At 40.7% G+C, this 12,148-nt stretch overlaps 1 protein-coding gene across 4 annotated transcripts in view; it reads left to right on the top strand.

Annotated features, from left to right (window-relative positions):
- The window catches only part of THSD7B (thrombospondin type 1 domain containing 7B), a 308,502-nt gene that overhangs the window by 276,861 nt on the left and 19,493 nt on the right, over window positions 1-12,148 (top strand). For all 4 annotated transcript variants that reach the window (XM_027656313.1, XM_027656314.1, XM_027656315.1 and 1 more), the window contains 3 exons: window positions 7,528-7,669; window positions 9,053-9,168; window positions 10,254-10,371. In XM_027656313.1, the coding sequence (XP_027512114.1) occupies window positions 7,528-7,669; window positions 9,053-9,168; window positions 10,254-10,371 (376 nt within the window). The remainder of the gene's footprint in view (window positions 1-7,527; window positions 7,670-9,052; window positions 9,169-10,253; window positions 10,372-12,148) is intronic.

Below are 12,148 nucleotides of genomic sequence, written 5' to 3'. Positions count from 1 at the left end.
CTCCCTTTGATGAGTTTACAGCAGTGCTGTCTCCCTTTTACAGCTACTCCGGCTGTTTGTGTTTGGTTTTAAGAGAGAACCACACAACACGGTCCCTCCCAGGCTGCACATGCTCAGCATCTCCAAGGCAAGCGCTGGGCTTTGCTGTCAGTGCAGAGTGACTGTGCTGTGCCAGTGGTGTGCCTTTGGTGTGTGTGGGGCCAGAGGTGTGATGGGGCAGGGATTGAGGGAATGGTGGGGGCCAGGAGGGAGGGACTGACAGCACTAGGGTGATTAATGGAACCCTCATCTCCTGAGCCACCACTAGGAAAGGTGGTCACTGAGAACGGCCATGAGCCAGTGGACATGGGCAATGGAGTTACAGAGCCAGTGGAGCCTACGTAGGATCCCATTCCATCTGTAAGGCAAGAGTTACCTGTGGTCAGCTGAGTATCTCCACCGGTTGCAAGTGAGAGCTTGGATCTGGACCATGCATGGAGAACTACAAATAGACACCCCAATACATACAGACACGCAAATATAGGAGTCTTTACCTGCAGCTGCATCTCATGTTAAGTCTTTTGGTCAGACCTGTTGGGTCTCCCGTCTTCCTTCACGTGTCTTCCCACAGAACCCAAACTACACGCCAGTAAGGTTGTATGCACAGAACCTCTTGCTCATTAGGGCTGTCTATTTAATTGCATATTATACCATAGCTGGTATAATCATGCATGGTTTTCGATTCATGCCAAACTGGGAGGAAATGCCTGTCTTCTGAGGATGTATAAAATGCTTTTTGAATATTCAAGAAAAACGTGTTTTCTGAGTATGACTCTTTTCTCTTCCCCAATTAGTCCGAAAAATTTGAAAGATCACGTCATATTGCAATGATACAGCAAAACTGTAAATCCTGGCTGCTCTTTTTCAAGTGCATTTGCATTTCATACCAAAATAGTTGGCACTTTTCTAGTCATACCGCTCTCATGAGGCAGCTGCCAAAGACCATTCCAGGATATCTTCCTCTAGCTCTGGTCGTGTTTGGCTTGCTGGAGATAAAGAGGATTTATGAAACTTGACAAATTCTAGTTTGTAAGAAATGAACAATCACAATTTCAGCCTCATGTTTGCCTGAGGAGTTCTTTGATTTGAGATATTTACCGAAGATCTTGCTCAGGTGAGAATTCTTTTCCAGCCGCTTTGGTGTTCTGCTCATGTTTTATAGTGTTGATAATAAATTCATCCTGATAGCAGAATAACTAACTCTTATCAGCTGAATATAAAAAAGCCTTTTAGATTATCCGTTGTACCTTCTGTCAATATGTCATTGTACTCTGGATACTTTCTAGGGTATTACTCGGTTTTTATCTTGTAGCAATATTCTTCCCATGTGAATTTTCCACTTTCAGGATGGTAAATGATCTTGAATCATGTTGAAATCAATGAGTCATAAAGGTGGTGACTGCTTTGTCAATGGAAAGTATTTTCTTCAATACTTTTTTGTCTAAAACATTGTATTTGCTCTACCTTTTTTCGGTGCATTTCCCCTTTACTTTTAAATATTTGTGTTCTTTTATAATTTCAGATGCTCCCACAATTCTTTTATGTGTATTTTTCAACTGAATTGCAATTTTCACATCTTGATTATGGTGCTATTTAACACTGCTACATAAAGGTAAATGTTAATATTTCATCTAATGGCTGTGATCCAGAAATGCAGCTGAAATACAATACCTCAAGGTTTGAGGTGTTTGTCTCTGTACTGGACTCAAACTCTGAGATTTTGTCTCTGTACTGGATTCAAGAAACTCATAGTTACTGATTTGGAGCTTCCCTATTATTTTCACTATCTCTGTTGCGAGAAGTAAATTCAAAACGGTTTTCCCTCTTGTTAAAGACCGTTTTTTGGCTCATAAAGTTTTCTTCTTTGTCACTAGGTAATGTCCATGTAACTTAAATATCAAGCCTTTAAAGCCATTTAAAATAACAATTTGTAGCTTGCTGGTTTAAAAAAAAAAAAAATCATAGGCAGATTAGGTTGACTTGCATTTTGCTTCAGAGATTTCATATTTGTTCCAGGGACAATAGCGTGTTCAGTCAGACACCATCACTTGATTGCTCAAAGACCCAGCTAAACAATCTGGAAACTGAAATCCTATCATCTCTGTTACATATTCAGTGATGGAATAACACACACTTCCTGCGGCGTCTCGACTTTGTATTCATCTGACTTGGAAATGTAATTAATTGACTTCAATTGAATTCATCAAAGCATTCTTAAAAAGAGTTAATATGCGAGTGGTGCTACAAGTCCCTGAAATAATTACCTCAAATCTATTTTGTTAGCTCTCTGTTGGGTGGATGGCTGTCGCAGCCCCCATTGCGGATCGGAGTGGCCTCCTTGCTTGCCTCAGCTGTTGGCATTTCTAGCAGCTAATTCCAAGAGCTCTGAAATTAGTTAATTATAGGAGGTTGCATGTCTAGTGAGTGAGAACAGCTGTCTCCGTTTCAGCAAGCATTTTCCTCTTGGATCAATAGTGATGTACCACGCTCAGGACTTACCACAATTGAGTTATTATTCCCTCGAATCTGGGGGGGGGAGTGTGATATTGCCACAACTGATTGGATTAGAAGTGCCACCAAGCAATGCAGCCAGCTCTCAGGCTTGCAGTGGCTTTCATCGTGGATGCAAGTCGGAGTGGCTACAGTTTGGAAATGCCAGCTGGAAGGGAAATTGTGGGCTCGTGTAGACATTGGGGCTCTGCACGTATGTTACTGAAGTCTTCATCACAGTTGGTACCTGTGCACAGAATCACAGAATGGGCAAGGTTGGAAGGGACCACTGGAGGTCATCTAGTCCAACTCTCTGCTCCAGCAGGATTCCCTTGAGCGCATTACTCAGTATTGTGTCCAGACGGCTTTTGAGTATCTCCAGAGGAGACTCACCAACCTCTCTGGGTTTGGCACGTAAGTTTGGCAGAGCACTTACAGTGTGGAGGCTGAACTGAAGAGTGAGGCTTGCACAGTTGTGTTTCTAGCCCAGGAGATAATTTATTCAGGTTAAGCATGAGAATTATGCTGGACCAAGGCTTTTTGGAAGAACATGTACTACTCCTTAGCATAACCGTCGCTTGGATTTTTTTGTATAGCTTTCCAAAAAGTTGGTAACTGCTGTGTTTTTTATATTTGTTGTTTTATTTTTATTCATCTTCATTAGCAATCATTCTTTAAAAAGCAGTAGTTCTGTGTGGAGGCAGGTAAAGTTTCAGAACCTAGATCTGTCTGAAAAAGAAAATTTATGTAAATGTATTCTTATTTCAAAAGGTTGCTTGTGTTATTGTGAATGGCTTGTTAAATTGTTACAAAACATCCACACTGGCATGAACAATATAATGGTTCATTGCTCTGTTAAAAATAGTCAAATACTGTTGATGCCTTGCACATGCCTTATTTTGAGATTGTATGTTTCCTTATGAATAGCCTGTTAAAAATAATGCAGCCAGCTATTTATAGCTCAGGATGCATTATACAAGCTGCTTGATAAATTAAACAGCTTAAAGGGCCCTCTAATGGGTTACAGCCTTTGTGCTGTACAGTTATGATGTTTATGAAAACCTAGATCAATGGACAGCTTTTAAAATCCATCACAAAGAAGGTCTAATGGTGTATACTAATGTGTGATGTGTTAACAGCTCTTGCACTGGAACTTAGCATTCATAACCTTGCAGGTTTATTTTATTTAATACCCTTCTTTTCCAGAACAAACTTTCAGTGCTTTATCTGTTCCATTATTGCCTGGAGCGAAGGCTGGGTACATCCTTTGTGTATGGTTTTGTCACTCACTTTTTATTTTGGCTTAAAATAGTGACAGGTGCTCATGGTGAAAAACTGGGATTGGCTAGAAGAAATATTAAAAAATGCAGTAGTCAATAATGCCAGGAATTCCCCCACAGAATCAAGATGATGGCTGTTATAATTTCTAAATGGTCCTTTGAGAAAAACTCTGCTTTATTCCTGTCTTAACATTTTATGTGCCTCTCATTGCTTCAAAATATTTGTTTCTGTAGTGGTTTATATAATCTGGCCTATAGGTTCCTGGCTCTAGCTCAACATTTTCATACTTCATGGAAAAGAATAATGGAAATGGTGAGATTTAATTCTATAAAGTAGGCTGGGACAGTGTAGTTGTACCCATAAAGAAACTTACTGTGTCTGTGTATGACATCCTACTGCTGTAGGCTCTTAATGTGCCACTTGAGATAGGTCCCCATTACTATTGCCATCCAGAAATTAATTGCATTCCTATCACCAATTCTAGAGTATGCATATGCCAGAATTACACAACCCGTTGTCATTAAGAAGGAATCTGGACAAACAACATAGTCTGTAAAACTTAACAGGCAAACTGATCTGGCACTTAACCCTGAGGGAGCATGGAGTTCTCCAGGCCTCTGACCTTCTACCTCTGTGTGTCACAGCTACCTTTATTTCATAGTACTTGTTTCCTCTCCTATATTTATGGCCATAAATATTTATGAATATTTACTCATATTCATTGTCTTTTTTTGATCCATAAATCTTTATTTCTAGTCTAAATGGTGTTGTTGCCTGCCTGTTTTCCTCTTTCCTTGTGCTTCCACTGTAGAAATATTGGCTAATGCTGAGCACAAACCGGTTGTGATAGCCTTACGGGAGGTAATGGCTGACTTAATGTAAAATATAATTAAAAAAGCTTCATCTGTCATCAGTGAAAGCAGTAGTTGCTAATAGAGCAGTAGGAAGTAAAATAATGTCTTTGGAAGTATAGCATCCACTCAGTGGGAAGAGAGGAGTTGTAAATGAAGATACTCAGTAAAGCATTGTTGAATCACAGTGGGGTTTATTTATTTTAAAACCCCCCAAAATTGTACGTTCATATCTGCATTGAATTAGAATCTTGGATTCCTAGGGCAGATCAAGTCTTGATCCGTGTATCTAAATGGCACCTTCACTATTTTGTATGGAAGATTATTTGAATAGTCAGATTTGTTCTGCCATTTTCTTCATTTGTGAGAATATTCAGAATCAACACCTTCTGTTTTCTTGCCCAAATCTTAATTAATTCTGTGATAATTTCTTACTTTAAGTACTCAAGGAATATTTCTTTCATTTGCTACCTTTTCTATAAATTACTGCCTACCATTCCTGTCCTACCTCCTGAATATGTAAATTGCCATTGATGGTGTTTGGTTTTGCTCTCAGAACCCAGTAAGATCCAAATTCAGGACTAGACGTACACCCTTGGTAGTGATGGCAGTGGTGACAATGGTGACATAATATCTTCCTCCTGCTGTGCAGATTACACACATCCCTTCATTATTGCTTGTTAATACCCTCAGCATCTCCCCACTGGAATCAATCCCTCTTCTTTAACTTTCACTGTTCACATCCCCTGATGACTCTGAGTCTGCCAAGCCATTCCTCAACCTTTGCCATGTTGTAAACACGTGATTTTTTTCCAGCCTGGGTTTTTGGAGGGGTCCTGCAGGAGTTGTGCACCCAAGCCCATTGAGATTCCAGGGTAGCTGGATATTCAGCTTCCTCTCTTGCTCCTTTGAAAATCCCAGCTTTCATCTTTTTTTTTTGCAAGTCATTCCTTCCTCCTGCTTACTCAGTTCCATGTGTATTTGGCTCAATTTTTTACATAGTTAACTTGAAAGAGTAAGGCCAGAAAATCAATTATAAAACTAATTTGACTTCTCAATTGACGTTAAGAGAAATTCGACAAATAATATTACAGGATATTAGTTACACTTTGCCGACTTTGAATTTTTGCATGTTTCCTGTGTACTCAGCTTGATTAAATGAACGCTTTTCCTACAGAGATTCCTTATTATTCCAAACTGGTAAAAGTGAGGAGCTTATCACATCAGCTCTGGCTTCTGAACACTGTGGCTCATCAGCGCAGTGAGAATTCAGGCTTCAGAGCAGCAGTAAACCAGTTGTTTGTTTGGATCCTGGCAAACACCAGATAGATTTTGACCTGCAGACTGATCTGCTGCCCACCAGGAGGATATCTGAGAGGGAAAACAGTCCTGCCAGCCAGGAAATCTGGGGGGCTGCATCAATGCCCTGTAATCGAGCACAATGGGGGGCATGCTACACAGGGGAAAAATACTATTTTATTAAAAGAGTTTACTTATCTACAAATGATGCATATTTTCTGTCTGCAGGTTCTCATTTTGAAGGGAGCAAAGGCAGGTATTTCTGAGTTGGCACAGGCAACTTCTATCACAGCATCCATTGATTTTTTTTTTCCCTTTGGTAACATAATTCAGAGAAACATTAATTAGGAGTAGACACTGAGATACCCGCTTTGATTTTTTTCTTACTCATTTTGGTTTATTGGCAAATCATTTAAGTTATTAGTGTTAGTTGTGAGGAGGAACAACCAGATTAGTTGCGAAAAAGGCAGTAAACTATTGGTAAACACTTAGCATATGTTTAATTTTCAGATAATTAGAAACAACTGGGTATTTTAGCTGACCATGGGTATTCAAATAAGATTACCAATTTAAAATGATTTGACAAGACGTGTGTCAGCAACAAGAATATAATAGAATTTCTTTCACATAATGTAAGCATAAGGAAAATAGGCCCTGGCAATGTATTTTAAGAGCGAACCAAACTTTTTTCCTATTTTTCCTGATATTTCTTCTGTTCAGTTATGCTATGATCTGTGCAACTAATCCAGGTTTACAGCAGTCTGAGAATTAATTTATGCTGCAAGGCCATTACCTTTCCCTTTAATATTCACAATACAGGAATTATCCACACTTTCACCAGTGCAGGGTTCAGTGTTTGCAGGCAGTTTGTTGCATAATAAGCCCATGGTTTTAGGCTGTTAGTTATTTTTTTGTAATTAAAGTACTCTATAGAAAAATCATGTTTTAAATCTCCAAGCATTTATGAAAATGTATTTCTAAATGCATTGTTTGGGTTTTTTTCCCTGCTGTTCCTGAACAAGCTGAATGAGTAACTGTTAGGAATTAAATAGGTCATCTTGTCCAATAAATGCCTGTGAATACCTTTAATAGGGATTTATTTCCATTAGATTTCCTGGGACCATGTCCACGCACTCATTCGTGCTGTACTATAAACAGCCCCATGGCATACTAAGAGAGTGAGGTTTGAGTACTATGTTATTTTACTAGAGGTCTTGGAAAGAGGTGCAAAGTAGGGCACAGCAAAATGGCACAGTCTTTATCCTGTTGTCCCCAAGGATCCTAAAAACATGGAAACAAAGGATACAAAAACCATGGAAATAAGAAATATAAGAGTGCCTAAAATAGCCAAATCGGGGCTGATAATATATGTAATATTTTAGTAATATTGGGTTCCTAACATTAAAGTGCATTTCTTTCCCTTCATATGCTTTTAAGTGTTGTTGGAACAGGAGTGGGATTTTGTCATACCTTGATGTGGCTGTGGAGCTGCATGTATCAACCCTGGGCTGTTGGTGTCTGTATGATTTACTGGGGTCTCTGTACTGTCCATCCCTTTTGCATACAGGTGTGTGATCCCAACATTATGCAAACCCGAACTCGACAAGTGCTGAGGTCTTCTGTCAGTTCAAAGCCCTGCCCTGAAGATTCGCAAATGAAGCCATGCATTCTTAACCAAAATTGCTTCCAATATCAGTACAACCTTACAGGTAGGTGCAACTTTCAAATATACCCTTACTTTGTGTTTTTAGTTATATTTACTTGTGGCATTGGTTAAAGCCTTGACTTTAAAAGAGCTACATATAGACATCATTGGTTTCAGTAAAGTTAATTACATACCTACATTTTTACAGGTTACTGGACAAATGCCCAATTTTTGTATTTAAGTTGTCATTGCAGATACCCTGGAAGTAAAGTATATTAAATGAGATTTTTCAGTGTGTTATCAACAGAATTGATTAAACCAATAGTACCAACAGAAGTCTCCGCTTTGAGGGCAATATGGGTTATATGGGTGGGCATAGGATATTCAGAGCAAAATGCATTATTTAGGACCTTAGAGGCAATTGGATCTGCTGCAAACAAACTAACAAAACAAAACAAAACAGGAAAAATTCCTTTTGTTTTGACCAGCTCAAATAAATGAGAAAGGCATAGAGAGGAGAGATTAAGAGAAGTTTGGGGCTGGGGGGAAGGGAGAACAAAGCAAGATAAAATATCTGAATATAAACTCAGCCTGTTTGTAATAAAAGCCCTAAAAACACAGGCAGCAGGACGATGCCTTTTTTATCATCACATTTCAGAAATGCAGAACATTTATGTGTGCATGTTTATCAGAGGTAGAAGACACAAAGTAATAGGTTTTCTTCTCATCCTTCTTATTTATTGGTGGTGTATGGAAATTTTAGTGGCTTGTACTGGGCTTTTTGTTTATTTTAAATGATGTTTTAAAGCTTATTTCAGTTTAGTTGTATTCTGACCAACATAATTTCAGACACGTAATAAGATATTAATTTTCTTCTGCTAGAAATACTGTTTTTATTTCATGAGTATTAGTTTAGTTTTGAGTAACGGATTGCTTTGCCTTGAGACAAAAACAGGTTAAACCAGAGTTTCCCTTCAGAAATTTCCCCAACTGCTTTAATAGAGTTAAATTTTGCTTCAGACAATACAGTCTTGTAAGTGTGCCAACTGGTTTGAACTGATACCCTTTATCAGCGTTCAACATGTGCACTCGGATGTACCAGTTTCGTAAGGGGATACGATATCGGAGTGCAAAGTGAGTGGTATCTCCTCTGAGACTTGTCTGGTTTTAAGAACAACATCCTTTTGTGAGGATTGTTCTTTGGTTTGGGATGCCCTGACTTGGGGAAGTGCTGCCTTAGGTAAAGCCACTTGTTCAAGGCTTCAAAGCCAGGCTGGACGGGGCTTTGAGAAACCTGGTCTAGTGGAAGGTGTCTCTGCCCGCAGCAGGGGGGTGGAACGAGATGACCTTTAAGGTCCCTTCCAACCCAAACCATTCTGTGATCTGTGATTCTGTGTTGAGTGAAAATGTGACCTGCAGCGGTGCACCCTTTGCTTTGTGTCTGCAGGCTGGAGCGGGTGCCAGCTGGGTGCCAATGCCTCGTGTGGACATGGGGAGCGGCGCCGACTCCTGAGCTGCCAGCGCAGTGATGGAGCCACCGTCAGCATGCAGCTCTGCCAGAGGGTGAGGAGGGCTGGGAAACATCCAGAGGCTCACTGTGCTTCCAGAAAGCTGGTGTTGCCTTCTGATCCACACCAAGACATCATCCATAAATGGTGGAAAAGTTGTGCTCATTACTGGGGGCTCAGCCGCTGGGTGCTTTGTGGGACAGAGGCATCCATGGGGTGTTGGAGTGGGTGGTGTCACCCCTTGACTCGAATGCATGTGGAATGGCTACCAACCCTGCACTATTCCGGTGGCTTCAAGGAAGTTGGTGACTAGGGAGGTTGTGTCCTACTACGAGAAGTTTGGGGTTGTCCTTTTGGAATAAGACCCAAAGACTGAGGGATACTGTCATAGTTTAACTCCAGTCAGCAATCAAGCCCCAAACAGCCACTTTCTCACTCCCCAACAGTGAGATCAGGGAGAGGATGGAAGGGTACAAGCTGGAGAACTTGTGGGTTGAGATAAAGACAGTTTAATAGGAAAAGCAAAAGCTGCACACCTAAGCAAAGTAAAACAGAATTAATTCACTGCTTCCCATGGACAGGGAGGTGTTCCTCTAGGACAGCAAGGCTCCATCACTATGGTTACTTGGGAATACAAACACCATCACTCCAAATATCCCCCTTTCTTCCTTCTTTCCCCCAGCTTTATATACTGAACATGTTATCATATGGTATGGAATATCCCTTTGGTCAGTTGGGGTGACCTGTCCTGGCTTTATCTCCTCCCAGCCTCCCATTGCACCCCCAGCCCCAGCGTGACAGTATGAAAATCAGAAAAGACCTTTGCTCCATGTGAGCCCTGCTCAGCAATAACAAAAACATCTCTATTATCATCGCTGTATTCAGCACAAATCCAAAATGCAGCCCTATACCAGCCACTGGGAAGAAAATTAACTCTACGCCAGCCAAATTCAGCAGAGATGCTTAGACATGAAACGCTTCAACACTGAAACTGCTTTCACCCACCACACCCTTGGGAAAGCTCCCCCGTGCTGGTGTCCTGCTAGAGTCGCTGCCAGTTTTTGTTTGGATGCTTGGCTGTGGCAGGAGGTGGCTGGGGCCTGGGGAAGCTGATGCCTGTGTTTCCTTGTCACCTCACAGCTCCACCTGGAGAAGCCCGTGCAGACGAGCAGCCGGTGTGTGGTGGGGTGTGCGGTGGACTGCCAGCTCTCCCCATGGTCGGCCTGGTCCCAGTGCTCCCACACATGTGGCTCTGGTGGTGAGTTCCTGCCTGTCTTCCTCCCCCCCACATCTCAGCAACGCAGCACAAAAAGTACCCCCAACCCCAGGTGGGCTCAGACAATCCTTGAGCAGGGGTACAGAGCTCAGGGGTAGCCCCAAATCACACTGAATTTGTTAGAGGTGATCTTGGACACTCTCAGGGTCCTGAGGTCTTGGGTGTTTTGAACAAAGCAGGCTATTTCCAAAGTACTCTAAAGTGAAAAATGCAACTTAAGAAGCAAGTAGTCAGATGCCCAGAGGATTATTTATTAATTAATTCAAACTCTCAGAATTCAGTCATAGCAAACATTAACCCCTAAGACAGGGGGTATGTAAAGCTACTAAAGAGCTGGGGAGTGTTACAGTAATCTTGAGAGATAAATAAATAAATGGGAACCCTCTGGTGAAGTAACTTTTAGTCACATAATTGGATCCCATTGAAGAAAATACACAAAAGCTATTTGTCATCATTTAATATATGCCTCTGTCTCCATCCTGTATCCACAGGTCCCTTAATACTTGTGTGACCCCAGTAACTTCAGCAAGATTTTCTGTAGCCAGTATTGCTCACCAGCATACAAAAAGTGAAAGGATTAGGACCTTTTTCAACTTATAGGATGTAAAAAACCCTTTGAATATTGACATGAGGAAATGCATTGAAGGTTTTATTCAAAGTAAGCTTGAGACATTATTTCCCAGGCTTCTGATGTACAGCTAATGGTCTTTAAGATTCAAGAGCCATAATGTATATTTGAATCAAATTCACTTAAGGTCAAAAAGAAAAAAGCTCTTAACTTCCATAAAGTGATTCCTTCAGATGGATTCTGGAGATCAAAGCATGTTACAGAAAAAGCTTAATATTTGGATTAGTGCTGTTCTTCCTTTGCTGAGCTTTTAGCCCATTTGTGAAGTAGTGCTTTCTTAACAGAAATGAATAATTCATGGACAGTGTTTTAACAACAACACACTGGGAGTACTATTAATTCCAAATTTTATTTTTTCTTCAACATCCATTTTGGAGTGTTAATGCTCATGTTGCTGAATAAACTTAAATTAATTTTTTGAGTGTTCAATCACTTGCTAAATTAAACAAAGTATAGTGCAAAAGCAGGTTGTAACTTTTTTATGATTTTTAACACACTCAAGGAGCTAAAAGTCTATATAATGCCTGAAGGCTTTTTCATCCTGAGCTCTTATATTGCATAGTCTGAAAAAGGGTGTGCTTGAGTGAAGATAGGTCTTGTATTGTGTCCCTGATCCTGAAATGATTGTACCAATTCTAAAGACTGGTTAAAGAGGTGATGGCTGCCAATGCATGCAAGGAGTTACTTCATGTCCTGAATCAGAGGAAAGCTGGAAACATCATTCCCTGCCAAAGCAGACCTTCCAGCCAGTGTCCTCAAGTGTCCTGGCTGCAGGTGCCAAACTGCACTAAGGCTACTTGAACCACACAGTCAAGCCCAAGCTCAGCTCAGTTTACGGGTCATCTCCTGTTTTTCAAAGATCATGACTCTGTTATATTGCTGGCTAGAGAGCTGTCTTGTATAGGCTATAGACAGGTACTATTCCTGTAGTTTTACATGGATTTTAAAGCTGGAGATACTGTTTTGTGAACCTATGGCAACTGAGCAGTTGGGAAAGCTGTCCTAAAAACTGTATCATAAAGAAGCCAAGTTTTGCTCGTCCTTCTCTGCCATTTGAATAGCTTTGCAGGAACCCAAGAGTCTTCTGAAACTCACGCCAAAGCGTCAGTGAAACAGAAGTACTTTGCGTCC

The sequence above is a fragment of the Corapipo altera genome, unplaced genomic scaffold (genome assembly GCF_003945725.1).
Source record: "Corapipo altera isolate COAL_440 unplaced genomic scaffold, ASM394572v1 68, whole genome shotgun sequence".
Lineage (NCBI taxonomy): Eukaryota > Metazoa > Chordata > Aves > Passeriformes > Pipridae > Corapipo > Corapipo altera.
The sequence above is the reverse complement of the archived record's forward strand: the minus strand, read 5'-3'. Positions and strand labels throughout refer to the sequence as shown.